We start from the raw sequence: 26,310 nt of genomic DNA, 5'->3' as shown, positions 1-26,310 counted from the left end.
ATAATCAATTAAACAAAATATTGTTTTTGTCAAGCAAAATATTGCTTGACGAATATTATTATTATAGCGAATATTAGTGTCGCTCATGCTTGTTCAGTTCGGATCAGATCTTTAAAATGTATTTTATACCATCGCTTTCGTTTTCATATGTATTATGACTTCGAAAGACAGATATTTTAATATATCATCTATTAACAGGTTGACAAACTTATAAGCATAACGCCAACGTCACCAAAACCTCCAGAAAACGTCCTGTCCCAGGCGATAGAGTCCACCGTCATCGACAAAACAAATATCAGCTCCCTCACTGTTGACAAGAAAGCAGCGCCGATCGCTTCGCCCGACCCGCCGCGAATAAACGCTTGGAACAAAGACCCTCCAAAGCTGATGCCCAAAGCAAAACCGCTGTGCTTAGACGCAGCTCAATTGGAACAAAACTTAAACGCTCTGAAGAAGAACAGCGGGTCAGTTAACTTGACAACTATGAACACGATGAGAATCCTTCCGCCATATATAAACGTGGTCACTCCGAATAAACTGTCAGAATCGAAGACGATTCAAATCGACCCGAAGAAAGCGGTTATACATGACCTCCAGTCACCGCAAGAACCGGAAGCGAAGGATGAGAAAGGGAAGTTGAAACAATCGAGTTCCGCGGCGAGTCTGTTGAACGGACCCATGACTGACGTGCCGTACGCTGACAGCGACAATGCGTCCTCAAGCTCTGGTAGTAACGCGCAGAATATGGTCAACAATAAAAAGAATAAAAATTACCCCGAAATAGTCATTGGAAGTAAAAAAGTTATTAAACAGGGTAGCAACGGGGAATTCGGTGATTCGGAAATTAGTTGTTAAGAACATTCGAAAACAAAATGGCCACCTGTCAAACGTCTAATCTTGTGATGATGTGAAGTGTCGCCGTTCGGACGTTTTTAAATTAGAAAAAAAAAACATATATTGCCTCTGGTTTGTAAATATAAAGTACGTTTTTAATAAATAACATTCAATGTGAGAATTGTTTTTATCAATTGTTGTTTTGAATACTTTTCAATCTGTGACAATCTGTTAAGTTTGAATTGAGATTTTATTTTAAATGCTTCCTAAGTGCTTAGTATTATAAATAGTTTATTATGGTTGCTCAATTTGCTCAATTTGTTGCCAAATTAGAACAATAAATTTAGATTTTTCTATGTAACCACAAAGTATAGTTATTTCTTATTGATATTTTTGTATATTTGGACTCGCTTGGGTAGCAAAATTTTGAAATATTTTTAATCTATATCATACAAGATGACCACAGCCGGACATACGCACACAGTGGTACTTATTACAACATTTTAGTAATATCTTTCACATTAAATTTAGAAAAGAAATTTATAACTTAAGCGAATTCTTTTAATGAGTTATATACACAGATAATATATTAAATACATATATTTTCATTTTATACTCTATGGCTAAATGAGTTATCATTAAATATTTGTTTTATTTAATATATGCCAAAGTGATTAATTAGAGAAAGTAGTAAAGCTTACATATTTGTAAATAATATATAAAGTAGTGATTTGTGTAATTCCGCCCCGGCTAAGATGTAAAATGAAAATAACATATGTTATGTTAAATTTAGATGTAGAGAAAAAGCGATATTTTAATTTTATTTATATTATAAAAAAAATATGTTATCTGTGGTGTCGATGTTTTCGTTTGACGTATATGAACTAAAATATTAAACCGTTAAAGGATTAGAATAATTATTCTAGGATATTTCGAAACGATTTTTTGCAACAATTTTATTTTTTTATTTTTGAAAAAAGAACATTTTTAATATATAATATTATTCCATGATATGTTTATCCAGGCAGCACTGTTTAAAAAAAGGAATTTTACATTGACAGCCCAAGGTGGTTAAAATATAAAAAAAAAAAAAAATTAATAGTTTTATTATTATACATAATATATATGTCATATGAAAAATATGTGTGTAAGTTACATACATGGATGCTTTAATTAAATTTTAAGATAGAATTATAAGTAAAAAAACTATAGAATGAGTTTTTATTTGAATGAAGTTTTCGTTTGTTCATCAGAGTAGTGCCAAAGGAATCACAGCTTAAACTTGCATTTATTATTTAATCTGTTTAGGCACGAAATGACAGGGTATTTTGATTTTATTTGAATTGGTTGAAAGTGAGTTTAAATATAAATATATAAATTGATGTGAAAAATGCACATTATGTAATTATTTGTAGTGTATATTTTAAGATTCTTCTCTGTTAAATACCCTTCTATAATTTATTGTACAGATTTAAACATGTTAGTTATAGGAATTAAATTTTTCATTAAGATTTAAATATATACTACGAAAAAAGATACATTATACTATATAAGTATTATTTAATTAAGGCACGGTTTTAATTGTTGAATGAATTTAACGTAGATCTAAAACTAAATTGTTATTATGTGTTTCTAAATGACTAGAGTCGATGGTATTACAGATATTATCTGTAATGTAATACAGATAATATAAAAAAAGTTTAAAATGTATAATTGAAGACCCTTGACCTTTGAATTATAAAAAACAATAAATACAATGAACTTTTTAATTTTGTATATTATATCTGTAATGTCATAAATAATCCCGCCATTTATACAGCCAAAAAATTTAAATGATATTATTTTATAGTTATTGTAAGTAAGTATTAAGTATTTTAAAATATAAAATTACGATTTTAAATAAATATATGTTATTAAATAAACGTTTGTTATAGTGCGTTTAATAATAATTTTAATTATAAGTTGGTGTTAATTTTTTTAATGCGCACAAGGCAAGCAATGATTGTTTAAATAAATCTGAAATACTATCGACTCGATAATATTATAGTCCGTACCCCGCTTTTTATACATTCTTTTTTTTTATTCGAAGTAAAGACTTTTACACTAAAGGTACGTTAGCTAAATAAGCTGTATCTCCTAGCGAAGTTATCAAAATTGTTTAAATTGTTCAATAAATTATTATCATGCGAGAGTAATTATGGCGGAGTTTGTTTGTAAAAATTAAATTTTCAGACCTTTATGCAGAATTCCGACCGAGTTTTATAGACATTCTTACAAATATTGATAAAAAATATTATTTATTTTAATTATCATTTAGGCATTTTGAGAGTAGGCCATGGTCACTAATTTCAAATTTATAAAAAATCCAATAAATACTAGTTGTACGTACCAACTTCTCGCGGGTGAAGTAATAAAAACTACTTGAACCCATCATAGCTCCGCCTACTGTATCACATTTAAACCAGCCCGGGACCCAATATATCAACAAAGATCATCAAAATTGGTCCAGTCGTTTCAGAAGAATTCAGTTGTATAAACCCGTACACAGACAATACATATATATCGACAAATATAATACATTATAATTAGCTTGCGTTCTTATATTGAGAACCATGTATCCTACTTCTCGAAGTAATAAACTGTAAATATTTTAACTCACTGAGTTAATTCCTCCTCTACATTCGAAGAGGTAATGGGGCTATAAATCAATATTACATGATATTATTAATACAGCTATTACTGAGTTTTGTTTTCCGGGCCTGAGGTCCTTGTCAGGGCCTGGATTCCTTACATACATACCAAAAGGCCTAAAATTTCCGTCAGTTTATAAACAAACTCCACTGTATTTACTAACAACTCGGAATTCATTTTAAATTTTTGTGTTAGCAAATAGTTTGATCGAATATTCCTATTAATTTCAATTTCAGTGTGTTTTTATTTAATTATAATAATAAAAATAATACACGACTATAGCTACGAACTGCGCAGTTTTTTTGCGAAGTTAATTCTAATAATATTTAATATAAGTGGTCCATTTTCTTAGTTTGTAAAAATATTATAACAAGATTGATGTCAGTTGTAAATTAAATTGTTTGCAAATAAGTGAAAATGGAAGTATATTTGCTTTATATTATTTGCTCATAGATCGAAACTACACATTTAAAAAAAACGCTAATAATGAAAGGAAAGTTGATGTGCACTAATAAAAAAAAATAATATTTGAAATAGGAATGTTCTAGTTCAGGAATATTCTACGTAGCCAAACACGACGAATTTTTTTTTTATTTTCATCTCTATATTTTTTAATTAAATAATAGTGAAATATTTTCAAAATAAACAGCAAACACTTTCATTACTGTCGCTTGCTTCACATGACTGATTTTAAATAATTGAAATTGTATCTATAAATCGTTTTATAAAAAAAAGAAATATGTTATTAAGAAAGACCTAAATTTATTAAAAATATTACAAGTCGTGTGAAGTTCCTTTGACTCTTCTAACGAATAACGTTTTATCGTCACTTCAACTTTGCTCAATTTAGAATAATTTGGTTTCAATTAAAAAAAAAAATGTAACTTTTTTTTTAATTACACGAGAATTGTGGTTGTGACTTAATATAGTACTGGCAAGAAATTTAAAAGTTCCTTTTTTAAAAAGTGACAGTGAAATGTTATTCACGTATTTATTTCTTATTCTAACATTAGTCAGTATGTTTGAACAACGAAATTTAAAAGATTAATAACGCAAAGTTTTATTTTCAAACAAACCTTTTTTGTGAATAAATATTAGAAGTAAATTCTAAATTCTGTGTATGCAACAGCAAGTATGTATGAATAAATATATAAGTACGTGAAATTATATTAAAATGATGTATTAAATTAAAATAAAATTCTAATAATAAATGTAGTTTCGTGGTTTTTTTTTAACAACTAGCTGCCTGCCCCGGCTACCCGGGCTAGGACTAGCGTCTATTTGAACCTTTCATATTGTATTATGTAATTATCTGTTAACATATTGCATACCAATAAAGGGGTCCTTTACTGGTATGCAGTGTGTCAGTATGTTCTTGACGACGTATTCGAATCTTTATGAAAATCTGTTCAGTTTTTGACTCAACGCGGTCAGACAGACAGACAAGTTAGATTAGGATATTATTTTACAATATTTTTGCATTTCATACATTAACAGCTTGTAAATTTCCAATTGGGACGCCTCTTCTCCCTTCGAGGATAAGGTAGAGCATATTCCACCACGCTGCTCCAATGCGGGTTGGATACACATGGATAGCCGAATTTCGTTGAAATTACACACACAGGAGTCAAACATTAATTAAATTGCACGAAACAGTTTAATTCTGACAACGATGACGCTTACCTTAATTGTATGCAATAGGGAACATGCAAATATAATATTTACGAAAATTTTTCTATTAAAATGTTAAAAAAAATATAAAAGAAGGGCCACTGAAAACTGCAAGGTTTATATTTGATATAATTTTGTTTTTATTTTAATAATAATTACGAATTAAAGTAACGTGAAGCGGAACGTATTTTAAAAATACTAATTTGCGTTCAGTGACGTCACACCTGTTATGAATACTTATTTCAGGCTATAGTTATAAAAAAGTGAACATTGAAACGAAAATCAATTGCGTTTTTCAAATTAAAATGGAAGATGGGTTTGTCAAAGCAGACTCCAGATTCCTCTATTCAGCTTGAAACTTTTATCTCAGTTTTGTGTCAGAATGTCCAGTCAAAAACCATTTACTTAAAAACTTTGTTGAAGTAGCTGAACACATTGGCACAAAACATACGTCAACAAAACTTTTTTTCGGAGTATCGATAGTCCGTTTTGAATTTTTACAAAAAATTATATCAAAGATCGAGATAAATGCATAAGTGTTAATACCAGTGAGGACAAGTATGACTAGTGGGTTAGTGACAGTTAGCAGTGACGTCATTCGAAATAAAGATCCAATTTTGCGCGAAAATTTAAATTAACATTTTGAAACCGCATTTTTTGCTGTAAATTACAGTGTTTTAAATTTTTAATATCCACGTGATCTATCCTATAAGAAATTCTTTACAATAAACACAAAAATAAAAATGTCGCATCTTTTCTAAGTCATTAAATTCATCTCTACGTCATTCAAAATATTTCAAGATAATATGAATAGGATAAAAAAAAACGTTTTTGTTTATAATTCGTTTTATTTCCTCGATAAAACAATACTTTTATGAAATGCTAAACATCAACTATTATAATATAAACACTACGGTTTGCTTCGAGCGTTGTATTATACATTTCAAATCCAAAAATTAGAAGCCAGGCTTACTACTCACGGAAATACTCAAATTTGAGTAAAAACTCTTTAGATAAAGACAATTTTAACAGAGAAGTGTGAAGTGGTCTTTTTTTTAATATATTTTAATACAGCAGAGAAAATACAGATTATATTACCTATAATTACTATGAAAATTGAGATCATTTTCGGACGAATTCAAGACTTTAGAAAGATATTTTTTTTTTTGTAAACCACTTCACTCGACTCTAATTACAGAAAGCTTAAAGCGTATATGAACAAATTACTTTTCAATTTAAACAATTTGTACAAACGAAAAACAATACTAGACTTTATTAATCTCTGGAATTTAACTTAAATGAAAGCAAAAACTTACATTATTCATAAATTATACTTGCATTCTGATAGGATGAGTATTACTGTTATATATTATAGTATTTTTTTTTATTATTTGCAAAATACAAAAATAGAAATTCGTAAATTAATTGTTCTATACGAGCCACGAATAAATATATAATTGTGTATATAAAATTATTTCATAATAAAACATTAACAATGGATAAATTCATAGAGCAATAAGTTTTTTTTTTTAAATGATATTATGCCTTAAGTCGAACCACGCTAAGAAACGGTCTTACAAAAAATCTATTTTTATTGGACAGCTTTTTGAAGAATTAGGCGTATCATTGTATTATTTCAATAATAATTATGTAAATTTATTAAAAAGCCGCTGTTTAGCGTAGTGACTTCAAAATCAATCCTTTTTACTTGTACGTTGTTACAAGAAAAAAAAAACGTAAATACTGTTGATTCAATTTGCCTTTAATTGTCGTTTAGAGGGTGATTAGTGAAAGATTGCTATCTTTTTCCTTCGCATGTCAAATCATTTGCAATAGACAGAGATAAACTATTCTATATTTGAACCACCCGTTAAACAAAGTCTTTCAATAAGGCCGTATATTTTGAAGATGATATTTGGACAAGTAATACGATTGACGTTTAAATAAAAACATTTTTGAAGTGATTTCCCATGTGATGTTTCAATTGCACTACTACATACTAACTAAAGCTTAGTAATTACTAAAATTAAATAAATCGATGTATGAATGATATGAGCAACTAATTTATTATAATTTTTATATACTTACTAATATAATAAAAAAAAATGAGAGTTAGTCCGTTTCGAAGACTACTTGACTTAACGGAAATATCTTAATATATAACATCTAATTAATTAATTACACAAGTGCATATGATATAACAATTCCTATAGATACGACTAAATAACTTTTACAAAGTGTACTTTCGTAGACGAAATATTATAATAATCATAATAATAATAAAAAAAACATATGATATCGTATTGTGCGATAAATAACCGAAAAATTGCATCGTCCCAAAATCAACGACAAAACTTTTGGCGGCAAAGTTTGACATTGACAGCTGTCAGTGTCACGAAAGCGGGTACTGGGGGTTATGCATTTGGTTCCGTCGGAGTGACGCGCGAGGCGCTCGGGGGTCGTCTAGAAGTCGTTGTCGCTCGAGGCGTCGCCGGCCTCTGCGAGGGCGGGCGGGGGGCGCGCGGGGCGCGGCGCGCACAGCACCGGCCCGTGGAACGACTGCGAGCGCAGCACGTTACTGCTAAACCAGATCGCACGGTCACTCGAGCATTACTCGTCACACATCAACCCGAAACACGAATTATTTATTTAATTACGTTATTCATATGTTTTAAGCATATTAAGAACTAGCGCGCACTGGTAACTTTTGTCACGGTGACTGTTTCGTCACTCTTGTCGAGTCCGTGAATATGTATGAAGGTGCGCGCACGTTACGACGTGACAATTGGGTGACATTTGTGTCTGCATCTGTACATATTCACAGACTTGACAAGAGTGACGAAACAGTCACCGTGACAAAAGTTACCAGTGCACGCTAGTTCTTAGTTTTGTTAAAATAATTATTTTATTTAATATATAAAGCGATACATTTATAAATGTTAATAATTTAATTCATATTAAGCTATAAAAGCGTATATAAGTTACAAATTTGATACAATAAAGCATAACATTATATATAAAGCATATATGTAATTCAATAATCTTGATTTTTCATTAAAAATACCTAGTACTAATTAAATCTATCTAAAGTCTAAACTTATTATAAGCTCAACCCTACACGAACGATACAATATAATCAGGTAACTAAAAAAAATAAATGAAAAACCAAGATGGAAAACAGCTGAAAATTGTGAGAAGCGTGTATTTAAGCTTTTGTTATATTGTGACAGCAAATTCAAGTGGCAGAGGGTATCTTATCAATATTAATACTTTTTTTATGGAAAGTGCGATATATTATTAATATACAAATAATTATAATTAGATGTAATTACTTATTTGTATAAAGATATTTGATGCCCGTATCTTTAGTCATATGAAAACCAAAATGCATTTAATAATTAATATATGAAAAACAAATGAATTGAAATTGATTTATATAAACAAAACAAATGCAAGTAACATATCAATCCAAAGATATTTATATTTTCTTATATTATTATTAATTATTTTTCTTACATTTATCAAATATATTTGTAATATAACGCAAGTATATCGCAGATTCCATACGAATTCCACCTACACCATTTCCCGCCAAATCAGCCACTCTTTACAACTGACCTCAACAAGATGGCTGCCACTGACACTTTATCCAGAATTGCATGCATTTTGACATCTGTCACGCTCTATAAAATATTACAACAATATTTTAATAACTCCTCTTGGTAAACCTATGTTATAACATATATGTTAAAAAAAAATAAAAAATATATATGTAGCAAAAATAAATCACTTTACGATATAAATGCAAAATAATGTTTCGTAACTATTTATACTACTCAGCGGTATAAAATTTATATTAGTATTAAAAAAATAATAATATACGTAGCAGTTTATATAAATGTCGTCTGTGAACTAATAAATGTATACGTCTATGTATGTATGTTGAAATAATAGGATAATAAGGTATTACGTACACCATTTTTAATTTTATTACCTTCTATATTCCAGTACCTAATAAACAACGGATATTATTAATATCAAATGTCTGGTATAAACCTAGATTATTTATGTGTCTAGATAGACTAATAATAATACTTGGCCATTATAAATATTATAATGTCGAGTGTAACTCTATCTAGAATTACAAATAATCTAAGGATGTATAGGTTATAATCGTGAGATTTATTTATATATAATACAATATTATTGAATATATTTTGAATGTTGTCACTAATATTATTTAAAAAAAAAATCTAAAATGTCAAACTCATTTTTCCCGCCATAATTTGACATATTGATTTTTTAAAGTGTCATGTACGTAATCGTGTTTGAGGGATATGTCACAGATAATGTATATTGTATGCTGACCTGGCGGTCTTGGGCGGCGCCTTGTTCTTAGCGAGCGCGGCCGCCTTGCGCGGGTCGTACGAAGCTCGTCTTTTCCACTTCTCTAGTTCCTGTTTCTTTTGTTCTGTAAATAAAAACATATATTCTATTTAATCAAAAAAAAAATTGATTGATGACTTTATTATTAAAATATTATGCTTTATATCTATTATTAGCAGTCGCCCGCGGCTATCTTGTTTTAGGGTGTTGGTTATCAAATGCCAGGTAAATTAGACTTTTTGCAAATAAAAATCAAGCTTGCACTCCGGGACCTTTCTCGGAGTTTAACCTTGCTTCTTTCCAAATTTCATCAAATTCGGCTTAGCCGTAGGTCATGAAGAAAGGAGGGAAAGAGCGCCAGACAGACAGAGTAACTTTCACATCTATAATATTAATACAGGTTGTGGTGTTACTTGTGTCTTGGCATTAATAGAAATTGTGATTAAAAATAAAGTCTTACCCATTTCGTAGTGCTGAGCACTACCTTTGCTGACCTCCTTCTTCTCACAGTGATTCAGCACCCCCACATAAGTCTTACTCGGATCCCTCCTCAGGAAATTCTTCGGCGAATTTTCAGACTTATATTTAGATATGTCTAAGTATCTAGGCTGGATTTCCTTTGGCTTCTTGTGACTTATCGAGGTGGTTGACGATGACATGGAATAGTCACCGCTGTACCTATTGTTATAAGGAACGTATTGCTTTATCAATTGTACTATACTAACGTCGTTATAACACAATATTACTGTGTACTTATTAATAGTTATGTTATGATTATATAACTCGTAGATAATTTTATTTCTTTATTTCAGTCGCAATAATTGCAATAACAAAACTGGGCTGTAAAATCCATGGATTTCAACCAAAAACAAAAAAACTCACGTGTATCCATTGTCATTATGATAATAATCTATGCTTTATATTTGTTATGACAGTTACGAAATTAATGTTTTCCGTAATATTTACATGTAGTCAGTCCATCACTATAAAAAAATCAGACAGGAAATCTATCTTGAACTTGTAATAGGGCACCACACGGACGCTACTGTGCATGGGAGTGTATCAGTGACCGTGTGAGTGTAGCGTATGCGTCGTGTATCACGAACATTTGTGTGTGTTTGTGACCCTATGAGAATAGCGTGTGAGTCGTGTGTCGTGAACATTTGAGTGTGTCTGTGACCTTGACAGTAGCGTGTGAGTCGTGTGTAGTGTGCATGTGAGTGTGTCTATGACCGTGTACGTGTAGCGTACGCGTCATATATCGTGTGCATGTGAGTGTGTCTGTGACCGTATACGTGTAGCGTACGCGTCGTGTGTCACGAAAATTTGAGTGTATTTGTGGCCTTATGAGAATAGCGTATGAGTCGTGTGTCGTGTGCATGTGAGTGTGTCTGTGACCGTATACGTGTAGCGTACGCGTCATGTGTCGCGAACATTTGAGTGTGTTTGTGGCCTTATGAGAATAGCGTGTGAGTCGTGTGTCGTGTGCATGTGAGTGTGTCTGTGTCTGTGTGAGAGCAGTGTACGCGTCATGTATCGTGTGCATGTGAGTGTGTCTGTGACTGTGTGAGTGCAGCGTACGCGTCATGCATCGTGTGCATGTGAGTGTGTCTGTGACTGTGAGTGCAGCGTACGCGTCGTGTATCGCGAACATTTGAGTGTGTTTGTGACCTTGACAGTAGCGTGTGAGTTGTGTGTCGTGTGCATGTGAGTGTGTCTATGACCGTGTACGTGTAGCGTACGCGTCATGTATCGTGTACATGTGAGTGTCGTGTGTGTGTGTGTGTGACGCACCTCTGCTTGGGCTGCACGGGCGCCTTCTTCTGTCGGCGCAGCACGGGCGCGCTCTCGGGGCCGCTCTCGCCCTCGGTGTCGCTCGTGTGCAGAGAGTTCTTCTCGTGACTGAATATGGACGAGTTCCGCGGACTGCTGCCGTTGGTCGTCGAGTTCGTGTCGCTGTCCAGAATGAAGGTTTTCCTCTTGTCTATGGCCTCCTTGTAGTCCGTGTCTTTGGAGTCGTCGTGATATTTCCGTTTGTCGTCACGACGTTTTAGCTTTTCTGTAGGTTGATTTACCTGGAAAAGAATATTATGTATCTTACTTTAAGCGTTACATACCTCTATGATACATTGAACTGACAGATAAAAACCAGAGAAACAGATACACCATAATTAAGTTTACCTTTGGCAAGATTATTGAAGTACCATAAAGAAAGCATGGACTTAATTTATGCCTGTAATCATCTCGTGAGGAAACCTGCATATTGACGATTAGAAATGCATGAAATGCTTCAACTTGATATGTAATTCGCTTTGGGGAATAAGAGTGGTATATGAAAAGGGGGCCTTACTCTAATTGATTACTGTCTTCTAACGCTAACATGGATTCCATTAATACTTACATGGAAATTGGTGACATAATCCCTCGCCAGCACTACCTCCTGCCTCCTCAGATCTTTCCTCAGGTCCAGAATATCTGAATGAGTTGATGTGATCATGGGATCGATTGGTAGTGTTGAGAGTATCTGGTCATCTTCAGTTTCCTCCGAGGAGTAATCCAGGGTCAAATCAGCAATGTTCGTTGTGTGGAAAGATTGTGAACGATGAACGGGCGATGAATGACTGGAAAAATATTAAAATCAATGATCAAATATTCCTTAGTAGGATTTTTCATAATGGTTGAGTATGTAAATATATATGATCTGCAAAATACAAAAGCCTATTCCTTTAGCAGGATTTAAGATCAATATACAACATTGTGAGTCGAGATGGCCCAGTGGTTAGAACGCGTGCATCTTAACCGATGATTGCGGGTTCAAACCTAGGCAAGCACCGCTGATTCATGTGTTTAATTTGACTTTATAATTCATCTCGTGCTCAGCGGTGAAGGAAAACATCGTAAGGAAACCTGCATGTGACAAATTTAATAGAAATTCTGCCACATGTGTATTCCACCAACCCGCATTGGAACAGCGTGGTGGAATATGTTCCAAACCTTCTCAAAGGGAGAGGAGGCCTTTAGCCCAGCAGTGGGTATTTACAGGCTGTTGTTGTGATACAACATTGATTTTTTTTAGTATCACTTCATTGATCGTTATAATATTATTTCTACGACTCCAAATATCCGAAGCATACAAACTTTGCGTCAAAAGTAAAACCTTGTGTGGCAGTTTTTTTTAAACGTATTACGCGACAACTGAATGATGAATTGAATTGTAAATATACATTAATCAAGAGCTATTTGTGATTATACCAGAGCTCTTAGTATATTGATGAGAGATCAAAAAAGGCTGGTGTTCATTTTTTCGTAGGATAAATTAATTTCCGTGAAATTGTTGCGTTGACAATTAACCTTTTGTTTTGTAAAAAGTGTCCATCAATTTTTTTGTGTTAAAAAAGGCTCCATCAATTTCAGCTTTTAAAAGAGCCGTTAAAAACTATTACCTAAACAATAATTTAGACGACTTTAATTAATTACCTTTATATAACATTTATTATCATTTTATTGTCTTCAGTATGTATTAGTGTATAATAGATATATATATATATATATATATATATATATATATATATATATATATATATATATATATATATATATATATATATATATATTATTTATACCTAATTTTTATATATGTAGTAAGTATAAGTATTAGTGTGTAAATATTTGTATGTAAGTTTATGACTGCATCACCTACGCCGAAGAGATGGCTAATAAGCCATAAGACCACTCGTTGTACAACACTTTTCTACTATCTACTTATTTTTTTGCATTTTATTAATTTTGTGTTACTTTCTTTTTTTTTAGTTTTTGTGGTGTTCAGTAACGTATAATTAATTAATTAATTCATTCATTCATGCAAGTGTCATATAAACAACAGAGAGTGTATATGATAACATGATTGACATTTATTAGTACACATAATATATCGATGGATAATATTGATATGATAATTATAAACACCAACCTGGGCGAACTGAGGTCGTCCTTGTTGCACTCCTGCCGTCTCGCCATCTGCTGTTTCTTTCTACCCTCTTGCGCCGCTTTCATTGGATCATAGGACGATCTCTTCTTCCAATTGGAGAACTCCATTTCTTTTGTAGCGAGGGCCGACGATGAACGATATTGACTTGGTTTCTTTTGCCCTGGAGGATATTGCTTTTTTTATGACAGGTTTTAATGTAAATATTTATGTCTGACAAATTTCAGTAAGATAAGATTCTGTAAGTACAAAAACTCGAAACTCACTTACGGAGACGACCATGTAAAGTCAGAAAGTGTGATTACAATTATTATATAATATTTAAGATTATTTCGAAGTTACGATATGAGGTGCGTGTTTATATCTCGAAAGAACTTTAGATATTTTTCACGTTTCATCATCCTTTACGAAATGAAACAATTTTGGTATTTTATATGGACAATTTACGCACACAACTCATTAAGTTGTGTGTAGTTTTTTCATTTTTCAATAAACGCCCGAGGAAGATTTAAAGGCAGTATTTAGATGCTAATAACTTAAATCGAATGCAATATTTCTTTGTAATAAAAATGTATGGATCCTTTTTTTTCATGAAATCTACAACTAGACTAGACTATGTTTACGGAGAGAAAAATGCAATCGCTTTTTGTATGAAAATTTACAGCTTCACAAATATCTTAAAATATATCACTGCAAGCAGTGATGTTGTAGTAAACAGATATGTTATTAACGCGCAAAAAGTGATGACTAGAAAACGTCCTAATTGGGACGTTTGTCTTTAGTTGTTTTACGTAGTAATACGTTATAATACATCATAATTACGTAGTAATACGTTTTGCGTAATTAAAACATCTAGTTATCCCTTTTACTTATTGTTTTTATCAAGCTATCCGTTTTACTTTTAACGAAATGTAATAATAACCTAAAATAAACGGTCTCGGCGCGGCACACTTTTTTCTGTTGTTTAGTATGGATATAACATATCTGTTTATTAGAATATCATTGACTGCAAGTCTGCTTTAACATTTTAAGATACAGATTAGCACTTCTGATCCCAAGTTTTGTTCAATATTATTCCACATTAAATTGCGTTCATTATCACACTCACACAAATACAGTAAAATATGAGTTTTTTAAAATAATAAAATAAATTGTATTCTCTGTTATTACACGTTGTCATTATCACGATATCGATTGTTTTGTTCGAAGCGATAAATTGTATTGAATTGATTATATTCAAGGACCACTATTGTTCTTATTGGGCATTATGTTAAACTCTTTGTCTTATTGTCAAATTGAAAAGTTTAGTTCCGTTATTTATCTGTGCATATGTCAAGGTCTTTGGCGGGAAAATGTGACAATTGTTTAAACCTATCAGGTGCTTTGTCTTACTTAAATTTTAAACAAATATTAAAACAAAAATATATTAATAATTATTAAAATGAGAGTAATAATGAGTAATAAATATATGAAAACTAACCTTTATCCTGATTTTTAGAATGAACTTCCCTCGTAGACGATCTGGACTTAGTAAGTCTATTTAAAACCGCCTGTCTGGTTGGCTCCGATATCCTGCGGCTCTGGTGATTGGCTGGTTTAGACCTTTCCTCCCTCGAGATTGGCGGTTCCGACATCCTCGTATTTAATCCCCGCTCCTTACTGGTCACTCTTACTGAATTCCTGACCAATCCCGGTCCAAATTTCCTCTGCATCTCAGGCGTATTTGGACATCTCGGGGAATTCGACGGTACGATGGATTTTAAATCCGGATACTCTACCCTGCCTCTATGGACTTGTCTCTTGAATCTCAAATCTTGCGATTTTTCGAACGACCCGTTGTCCGATTCGTCGGAATAATCCTTATATTCCTCGGACTGGCCGCTTGATCTCCGAGATACCAATCGCGGTTCAATGTGATTATTGTTTCTGTTGACGGTACTGAATGAACTCGAACGCCTGATGGATGTTCCGAAAGCTGTATTCGGGCTGTATAAGGATTTATTTGGCCTGCCATCGCTGTATACTCTTTGATGGTTTTTCTTCAGATCACCTTGACAACGCGTTTGGTCGATTCGAAAGGTTTTCGCTTCTAAGGCATTGTTTTTCAAGACTGTCTTGAGGCAGACAGTTTTGTTGGCATTGTTGACGTCATTTGCGAATAAATCCGCGGGATTCCGACCATCGAACGACCTGTGCCTCGTGTGAGTTTTCCTGTGAGGTGATAGGATCGCATCAACGTTGTATTGCGGTCTATTCGACAACGTTTTGTCATCCGAACTGTTGCTTAACAAACCCTTTTCGGAACTCGGACTGTTCATGTTTGAATCATGACGCGTGTCTTGGTCGAGAGACCTCGAAGCGGTGTTGAGGAGAATTTTGGTGCTTTCCGGTATTTTTGAGGATCCCGTTATGACGTAATTCCCTGGACTCCTTAAGGGACTGCTGTCGCCGGAATTGTCTTTCCTTCTTAGACGATAGTTTAGTGAATTTGATCTGCTTAGTTGTGACAGTGGCAATCTGGAGACGAGCGTCTTATCGCTGATCAAGCTTGTGGTCAATGGGTTTGGAATGTGAGAGTTATTCGCTCGGGTGGAGTGCAGCTTTGCTTGGAGGTTAGTGATCGCATTTTGTGTTTTGAGCAAGTAGGACTCCGTGTCTTGAGGAGGTATTAGATCCTGAAACAAAGAAAAGTTTATGTTAAAAAAAAATTAATACATTTTTGAGACTTACTTATTTTTGTTTCCATAATTTATGTATTCTATGAACTTATTATAAACTATAACGACATTTTTGAATTTACATAATACATATATACCATATAACTATAAACTGTTATAGTTATGAGATACATTTACATTTTGAACAACATCAATTTTTTTGACATACAAATGTAATTTTTGTCTGAGATTACTTTACGTCTTAAGAAATGGTAACATTAACACACTAACTTTACCATTAAAATTTTGCTGAGTAAATGATAAAGCACAAATTTATTGAAATTAAGAATATACACTTCAATTAAAGTCGCTAATCAATCAAATACCATATAATACCTGTCATGATATTTGATTGTATGGGAAAAAAATCGAATATTTCATAAATGATGTAACTGTATTTTATCTGGTGTAAAAAGGATACATAAATATAATCAATTAATAACTACGGATAAAAAATTGATAAGACCAATTTGAAATATTCGAAATTTGTAAGATATACCGGACAGCCTTGCGACAGAGGCCCTACAACAATTATAACAAGAACCCTTAAGATGGCGTGATTAAATGTCATGATTTAAAAATAAACAACATACCGTTAAACTTTGAAAAATCTACTAATTTCTATAATATAACATTAATCGTTAGTTAAAATCACGCAACGGATTTTGATGCTGTTTTTTTAATAGACAAAATGATTTGGGAGGAAGGTTTGTGTAGATAACACAAGTACAATTTAGTAAAGATACTCTGATATTATTAAAAGTTCCGACTATGACGTCATATCATTGCGAAGCCGGGCCGGGTCGCTAGGCACATATCAAATGCAAAATGAAAAACGTTAACCTGCATTTTATATACAGTTTAGATCAACCTACGATAACGAACATAATACTAATTCCTTAACAACATAAAAAGTTAATTGTATATCTTGCTTGGATTAATCGTTTGTAGGTTAATTATCTAATACCGATACGTCAAAAATATTGAACCACAGAGTAGAGAATAATAGAAATGGCAGTAAATCAAATCGTTTGTAAAAAATACTTTGGTAGAAAAAGCTACAAGATAAAAGATTATATAGATGATAAAAAAGCGTGGAGTTAATACCTGTTGACTTCCAAGCAGGATATATTAATTTAAATAATTGTATTCAATTAACATGACTTTGTATTTTTTAAATGTTAAAAAAGAGTAACTACTGAGTTTCTTGCCCGTTCTTCTCGGTAGAATCTACTTTCCGAACCGGTGGTAGCTTCACTTAATTGTAAAATGACGATTCAAAAGTGCTTGTAAAGCCTACTTGAATAAAGTTTATTTTTGATTTGATTTGATTTTGATAACAACAGAAAGTCCAAATTTTCTTTGTCAAGTAGTGAGAATAAGCTGAATTCAAGATTACTGGTTCAAACCAGTTTAACGCCAGTTTTCATGTGATTCATTTGTATTTATAATTCGTCTCGTGCTCGTATTCTTGCATGAAATTCTATAAACGTATTGGAATATGATGAATGATGAAAAACAGCTCGAAACCTTCTCAGGGGGAAGAGGAGGCTTTTCCCAACAGTGGAACATTTATTGGCAATAAGTTAATTAATAATAACATTACGCTATCTTAAATTATTAAATATGCGTGATCTTAACCGAACTAGTTTTCCTAGATATCCGGATAAATCCAGAATAATCTGGGTGAAACTGGATATCGAAAGAAAATGATCTTTATATAGCGTTCTTTAATTTAATTTACTTCTACTTTTCTTCTATGTATATCTACATACACATATCTAAGTGGCTTTATGTTTAATTGTGATTTTCAATAGAAATTAATTAAATAAAATATTGAAATAGCACAGAAAAGTAAATTTCAAATATCAAAAGTCAGTGGAGACACTTTAATTAACAAATGAGAACAAGTGAGATTAACCAGAAAGAAAATATCTATATTTCATCCTTTATTTGTAAGTGAATCATATAGACATTACGAATTTATCTTTTATTAGATATATCCTTTAATTTAAGTGTAAACATTATACTTACTGACGCACTCTTTAACAATAACATTGATGTTTCAGCGATAAAAAAAGACACGTGGGTGTATGTGTTGACTAATTCAAGGACAGATTTAAAGAGATGCATACAACAACAGCCTTTAAATTTCCAATTGCTGGGCTAAGGCCTCTTCTCCCTTTGAGGAGAAGGTTTTGGAATTTATTCCACCACGCTGTTCAAATGCGGATTGGTGGAATACACATGTGGCAGAATTCGAAATTAGACACATGCTGGTTTCCTCACGATGTGTTCCTCTACCGCCGAGCACGAGGTGAATTATAAACACAGATTAAGCACATATATATAGTAGTGCTTGCCTGGGTTTGATCCCGCAATCATCGGACCAAGTTAATCATCATCATGCACGCGTTCTAACCACCGGGCCATCTTCTAAAGAGATATTTACCAATTACATGAGATTTGCTAATAACTCAGTTATATCGAAGGGCGTAAGGGTTTTACAGTCCCAAAAACCTTAGTTAGGGCTTAGTGGTATCACGAATTGAAAACCCATCACTCTGTGTCATTTAGTTACTTGTTGTTTTAAATAACTGTGGTGCATTTTTCTGTATGACATGTGTTTTTTTAATTTTCTATCATTAGTTATTTTTTAGGTTTAAAATTTATTTATTCTCCTGTTATTGGAATATGTTATTATAATAAATATAGCTATGATATTTAACATTTCACGTTACGGTCTCGTTAGTGGATTGTTACAAAATCATATTTTATCTATCACGACATATAAATATTACTATGTATGTGTGTAATCCCCAAGTCCGGCTTATAAGATAATGACAGATTTATTAATGATGTAACTTTGTAATGGCGTACAATTTACGATAACATATAAGTATCGTTTATTTGTTTTACTACCCAACAATAAAAAACAATATGTAAACTTACAATAAATTATATTAAATAAATAATAATATTTTATTTAATTCCCATTGCGCGTCGTTACAAGGTTACGTCAATCGTTAATTTTTACAATGTCACTTGTCATAATCATATGTCAAACGTCAAACCATTCGCTCAACGGTTAGACTTAATTTTTTTCTCATTTTTATGGTTTAGGTTGGCGGATGAGCATATAGGTCACCCGATGGCAAGTGGTCACCATCACCCATAGGCAATGACGCTGTAAGAAATATTAACTATTCCTTACATCGTCAATGTGGCACCAACCTTGGGAACTAAGATATTATGACCCTTGTGCCTGTACTGGCTCACTCACCCTTCAAACCGGAACATAACAATACTGAGTACTGTTATTTGACGGTAGTATAACTGATGAGTGGGTGGTACCTACCCAGGCGGGCTTGCACAAAGTCCAACCACCAAGTAGACAAAAAGAATTATAAAAGTAAGTCCAGAATATTGCTAGAAATTAATTAATAATTAATCGAGTTCGTCGGCTACATTACGATTTCCAAACGATATACATTTATATATTTTTGAAGTAAAAACGTTTATTTACATCGAACACATAAATGAGAATATACAGATTAAAATAAAAAAATAGCTTCCGTACGAATCATGGCCGCGTGGAATGCAGCTTTTAATTTAATTAAATCTCTGGTCTAGTTGAGAGCAGTAAAAAAAATAGCTATCGATTTAAACGAGAGCACATCTCCACAGAGTGGAGTTTCATAGGTAAACACATATAGTACGACACCACTTAGATGTCGCATCGGCAAAATTCGTAAAACCGATCACATCCGAATTGAGTACGCTATCCCAAATTATCATTATTTATCTCTCATGCGAATATGATCTTTGCCCAAACGTAATAACTTGTGATATAATATGACCTAATATATTCGTCAATTTGACGCGTCGATTAACATACACTTGCTTTCTCTGACGCGTGAATCTATAGCGACGAATAGCGTCGATTGGCGTGGTAGGGAGCTATTTCTATGGGTCGTGTAAATCGGCAGTAATCGGTTTTATTTTCATTCCATTGAATTTTCCGATGTTACATCTAATTTGTGTCGTACTATACATATTAAATCGAAACGCATTAACGAATCTTTGCATAGGTCTGGTCTAACCCCGATCAATATATTATTATCATTTTTTATTTGAACTTGGTACACATATTGGCTATTGGACCAAGTGATAGTGGTCACCAACTCCTATAGGCTTTAGTGCTTTAATAAATATGGTTCATCCATTACTTCGCCAATACGCCAACCTTGGGAGCTAAGATATGACTCTTGTGCTTGAAGTAAGTGTAGTGTACTGAACCAGACGGTCTGTCATTAGTGTTTCTGGATAAGTTGATTACAAAATACTTACTGAATTTGTAAGCGAACTGCCCATTAGCAAATTGATTTAAAATAAAAATTATACGTTCTTATGTACATTTGTTTTTACATCTAAGTATAAAAGCTGATTGGTATTTAACCCTCCTTTCAATAAAAAAGTCACGCACACGCGTTGTAAGCAATAACATAACCCAATGTAAGGTATAGTAGCAGCTTGCAAATGTCCCATTGCTGGATGTCTACTGTTTTTGAGGAGAAGGTTAGAGCTTATTCCAACAGGTTGCTTTATTACGGGTTGGCGGTGGATGGTGCCAGAAATTAATTTAAATTAGACACTTGCTGAGCACTTGCACAACACAAATTCTAGTTTAAACCAGTAAATCATAATCAATAAATCCTTTCTTGGGCAAAGTATCCCTTTCTATAATAATATTCCGCAGACATTTTTAACTTTGCCGTTTCGTAATTTCAAATCGTTTCGTTGGTAAAAAGGCATATTATTCGATACAAGATTTTATAGATGATAAAAAAGCGTGTAGTTAATACCTGTTGACTTCCACGCGGGAAAAAATTTAAATAATTGTGTTTAACTAACTTGACTTTGTATTTTTTAAATGTTGAAAAAGAGTAACTACTGAATTACTTGGCGGTTCTTCTCGGTGGAATCTACTTTCCGTACCGGTGGTAGCTTCACTTAATTGTAAAATGACGATTAAAAAGTGCTTGTAAAATCCTACTTGAATAAAGTTTATTTTGATTTTGGTATCGTTTCATCCGGCTTAGCTAAAGGGCCAAGTTCAACCTGCCAGTTTAAGATGCGCTGGTCACATAGCACTTCTGTTTCGACTGTTCTGAGTACTCAACTATGTCAGCAACACAAATCGACTTACTTTCACTGACCTTCCGTTTTACAATCGCATTCCCGCTTAGTAACTGTATTTAGTATTAAGCGAGCGATTTATTCATTGATTATATACTATTAAATTGATAACTATGTATTAGTGTATTTGTATTTGTAATACAGTCATCTATCTTTAGCTTAAATTTATAATATACTAGCGGCCCGTCCCGGCTTCGCACGGGTGTACATAATTTTATTTTACATTTTTATTCATATTTTTTTATTCCCCGACATATTTAACAATTGTCGTTTTGTTTCAAGTTATTTACACAAAAACCCTAATATATTATATACCTAAACCTTCCTTATGATTCGCTTCGTCTATTAGTGAAAGCTGCATGAAAATCCGTTCAGTAGTTTCGGTTATTGCGAACATACAGACAGACAGACGCGGCTGGGTGACTTTGATTTATAATATGTAGTGATAGTGATTGTTTTTTTTTTTTTTAATAATGTCCATCAAGTGGAAAATGAACACGACCACCTCTATGATCAATCAAGTGTGAATCCTCAGAGGATGGTTAGGGCTTTACAATTTTGGGATTTCTTGAAGCGTAAATGTATAAGGACCGAACCCAAAGGGTAAAACTGACCCTATTATTAAAATTCCATTGTCCGTCCGTCAATCACAGACGTATTTGTTGCCGCTATAATAACAATAATAAAAAAAACAGCCCAATTCCGCCAGTTTCGAAGGTAGGTTATATCGAGAAGAACCGGCAAGAAACTCAGTAGTTACTCTTTGATGCCAATTTAATAACATAGTGTGTCAATTAAATACAATCAATTTAATTTATATCCGTTCTGAAAATCAACAAATACTAAATATAATTTTTTATCATAAATATACTCTTATTCATCAACGTATTTTGACATGACATTTTTTTTTTTTTTAAATATGCTCAGTAAACGTGTTTAATGCTGTATTATTGTAGGTTATAATTAAAACGTCACGGTAGCATGCGTAAGCGATCCCGTGGCGTCCATCGAAAGACGCAGAGGGTACCGCTGGTTTTTTAGTGGGTAAACCCGGCGTACTTGGGCGCACTCGGCGTCCAGGGCTCCGGGGAGTCCCACACACCCCCCCACTTTCCATCACGTGGGGGAAGCGCGTAAAGCGTTTTTCCAGCGAGAAAAAAAAAAAAAAAAAAAAAAGGTTATAATTAAAAAATAAATAAATTATTCATTCCGTATTTAAACACATGCATAATAAATCCTGATGCGGCTTAGTTTCGAGCACAATTAAGGTTGAACTGCTGAAGTAAGGTCTCCTGACGCTGAACAATGCGGTTAGGAGATTTATTCAACGAATAGTTAATTTATTTCATGGTCACGTGTACTTCGAACATTTTGTGTTAAATAATTTATAAAATAAATTTAAGTACAATATTAAATCGGTTTATTTAAATATTACGTCAAAAATATGATTATTATTTATCTAAATATTTAAATCTTACAAGCTAAAAAGTTATTTAGTAATTTTTTCAAGATTATTTCTTCTTAAATATAATTATTTGTTTAATTTATCTTTAAAAAAGAAAGTTAACTTGGACGAATCGTGAGTAGTGTACACAGATGTATAATAAAATATAGTATTCAGTTTTTTTTTAATTAATATTTTATATAAGTATATATTATCTGTGTATTTATGCATCTGCCATCGCGAGTAACACATTGCGAAGCGCGGGAAAATTTAGGATATTTTTAAGGTTATGGGTTCCAAATTCGTCTACTGCTATTATTCAAAATTAATTTGAGCATGTAATCTCGACCGTACCGATCAATCTCTATCGTGTTTTCGCCATGGCTCGTGACATTGGCGAAATAAATTGTGTTTTTTGACACAAATAAAGCAAAAAAAAAATAGTAGGTGTATTAACCAGCGCGCGTTAAAGACGGTACTTAATTTAACTAATATTGCATTTGATTACATATGATCATTACACCATCGACAACATATATAGTTCCCAATACCACATACCATAGATTAATCAAGTTCCCGACCAATGTTATTGCATCATCAATGTCAAAGTAGTTTTTTTAACTTCTCCTGTGATTGGCATAGGCTCTATCGCATGAAGCCATACTTAGAAAAGACTTACAAGTCCATCATAAGAAAACGAGGTTGATCTGTCAATCGGTCACTCGCGCTTCGTTAGAAACTGTCTCGCGGATTTACTTGTGAATGTTTTGTATTTTAAATATAACATGGAATAATATCTTAGTTCCCAAGCTTGACATTGGCGAAGTAAAAAATGATTGATATTTCTTAGTTTTTACAGAGACAATTTCTATGAGCAAAACTATGGACAATTTGACTGACAACCAGCAAGCCCAATTACTTAATGATTAATTAAATCATTCTAAGACAGAAAGACGAATAATATAAACGGAATCAAGACTATAGTTTTAATCCTCTACAGAAAAAAATTCTAGTCATTATAGTTATCAACTTTACGAATTATTTTTACTTAATCTATTTTGATGAAGTACTAAACGGTACATATATATGGTACGGTAGAATGCTTCCTATAATTATTTATACTTGTAATTTTATCACATTTTACTAAATCGATCTTTATAAACAATGAATTAAAGGTTCAATCTCAATTAAGCGTTATTTATATATATTGTATGGAATTATTTCTTTCAATAATGAAACAATTACTGTGTTCAGATTGAATATATTCGCGTCTTTTAAGCAGTACATCATAGTACTTTTCAACTTACGTTGATGACGTTATGAAAAAAATATTTTTATAAAGTCCCTGACCATAGACAACGCTAGACCACGTGTCGTTTGACAATGGAATCTCTTGGGCAAAAGTGACACCTACTTACTTGCCTTTTTTGTAACTCTACTATCTGATATATTATATACATATTATAATATAATACTATTACAATATAAATGCGAAAGTAACTCTGTCTGTTACATCTGAACACTAAAACCACTCACCCTATTTTAAGGAAATTTCCTATGGAGATGTTTGAGTTAAAGAAAGACAAACTACTTTTTAAATTCTTTTAAATTCAATAGTAAAATGGGGGGTGACAGTTTGCTATTATTTTATATAGCTCGCGCGATTAAAGCCGAAAATTCAGGCAATAATCAATATATAAAATATATATATTTATTTAAAAAAAAAAAAAAAAAAAACATTATTTTATATGGTAAGGTACACTCTTGTGTCTCTACTTATTACACAATTTAGTACACAATTTTTTTTTTATTAAACAGTCTGCATCCACAGGCTCATAATTGCTCGTGCCTTTTTTTACACTATAATTTCTCGTTTTATATTACAGTTTTGAAGCAATCAGATTTACGGTAGATACAAGTAGTACACAAGTATTGCTTAGGGATAAATTATTTGACGTCACCAATTATCAAGACCTGGTAATTTCATCCAAGGTCATCAATAGCATCCCATTTAGGTTTAAAGCAACAAGTATCATCTCGTTATGTAAACACAAGCTATTTTTATCCAACAATACGAAACCTGGTCTTTTATGGTCAAAAGGTCGAGACAAGTTCAGATTGCGCAGGCAATGAGTCAAGAATAAACATTGACTCATAAGTGATATCATGGGATGCTGCGTCTCGTATTTTGTTTAGATTCTGATAACGTCTTACGAGATAAATGCAGTTTTATAAAGATTTCTTTAATGTTCTAAAAAGTTACTTATATTTAAAAAATACGATATATTGGGTGTGACTAAGAAAAGAAAATTGTAGCTCTAATTTCTCCTATTATATCTGCTATCGGCTAGTGAAACTCTCGTCAAAATCTGTCCAGCAGTTTTAGAGATTAACCGGAATAAACAATTAATCAGACATAAATTAAACTTAACTATATTAAGTGACGCTACCGTCGTTTCGGAATGTAGATTCTTCCACAAATCGGCAAGAAACACACTTTGTTACTCTTTGTCAACATATAAAATATAAAGTTATGCTAGTCAATACATGTATATAATATATCCTGCTTGGATGAAAGTATGAGCGGTGGGCAATAATGATTAAAATTGTATGTCCCTTGTATGCAGTTCCTACCCAGTTAGCTTGAACAAAGTCCTACCACTAATAAAATAATCAATACTGTTTAATTTTATCAACGACTGGCAAAGACAAATAAATAATTAAATAAATATGAGACCACATCACATACATTACTCTGATCCCAATGTAAGTAGCTGAAGCACTTGTGTTATGGAAAATCAGAAGTAACGACGGTACCACAAACACCCAGACCCAAGACAACATTGAAAACTAACGATAATCTACATCGACTCGGCCGGGACGAACCCGGGACCTCAGAGTGGCGTACCCATGAAAACCGGCGTACACACCACTCGACCACGGAGGTCGTCAAACAGATAGTTTTTATGAATACGATTTCAGCCATTATGAAACGGTATACGAAGATGTTTCGCCATTTTGTACGTATGAGATGTAGTTAGCCTGTTTTTATGGTCTGAATAACTTTAATAAGTATTTTTTTATGCTTCATAGCTATGTATGTTAATGGGACGCGATTATATATAATCTTTTATATTCTGTATATTTTTGATGTTGTTTTTTATTTTTGAATTTGGAATTTCATTTTTGGTCAGTTCATCGATTTTTTTTATGATACCGATTGCAATAATTTTCGTGCAACTTCTTCGGAGGCATTTCGTAAGTGTGGGATAAGAATTTTTCGCACGTTTTGATATAACTTATCACTACGGTGAGACCGTCTGGGGAGGTACCACCCACTCATCAGTTATTCTACCGCCAAATAAGAGTACTCAGTATTGTTG

General features: G+C 32.7%; 2 protein-coding genes across 4 annotated transcripts in view; one reads left to right on the top strand and one right to left on the bottom strand.

Annotated features, from left to right (window-relative positions):
- Positions 1-3,810, top strand: part of LOC124540825 (ALK tyrosine kinase receptor) — a 49,286-nt gene extending 45,476 nt beyond the window's left edge. The window contains exon 29 of the mRNA XM_047118548.1: positions 199-3,810. Coding sequence (XP_046974504.1) covers positions 199-855 — 657 coding nt within the window. The 3' untranslated portion in view covers positions 856-3,810. The remainder of the gene's footprint in view (positions 1-198) is intronic.
- A 2,214-nt stretch (positions 3,811-6,024) lies between these two features.
- LOC124540869 overlaps positions 6,025-26,310 on the bottom strand; it is a 79,608-nt gene continuing 59,322 nt past the window's right edge. Inside the window, exons 3-10 of one of the 3 annotated variants that reach the window (XR_006967176.1) lie at positions 15,048-16,242; positions 13,553-13,730; positions 11,984-12,203; positions 11,377-11,657; positions 10,043-10,260; positions 9,565-9,667; positions 8,815-8,879; positions 6,025-7,774 (exon numbers count right to left, since the gene is read on the bottom strand). Coding sequence is in view for 2 of the 3 variants with exons in the window: in XM_047118654.1 (XP_046974610.1) it covers positions 7,660-7,774; positions 9,565-9,667; positions 10,043-10,260; positions 11,377-11,657; positions 11,984-12,203; positions 13,553-13,730; positions 15,048-16,242 (2,310 nt within the window). In the remaining variant the exon portion in view is untranslated. Of the gene's footprint in view, positions 7,775-8,814; positions 8,880-9,003; positions 9,208-9,564; positions 9,668-10,042; positions 10,261-11,376; positions 11,658-11,983; positions 12,204-13,552; positions 13,731-15,047; positions 16,243-26,310 lie in introns of those variants that run through there. The other 2 variants (XM_047118654.1, XM_047118655.1) reach the window with 2 other exon arrangements.

Source organism: Vanessa cardui, chromosome 26 (genome assembly GCF_905220365.1).
Source record: "Vanessa cardui chromosome 26, ilVanCard2.1, whole genome shotgun sequence".
Lineage (NCBI taxonomy): Eukaryota > Metazoa > Arthropoda > Insecta > Lepidoptera > Nymphalidae > Vanessa > Vanessa cardui.
This window is presented reverse-complemented; position numbering and strand designations above follow the sequence as displayed.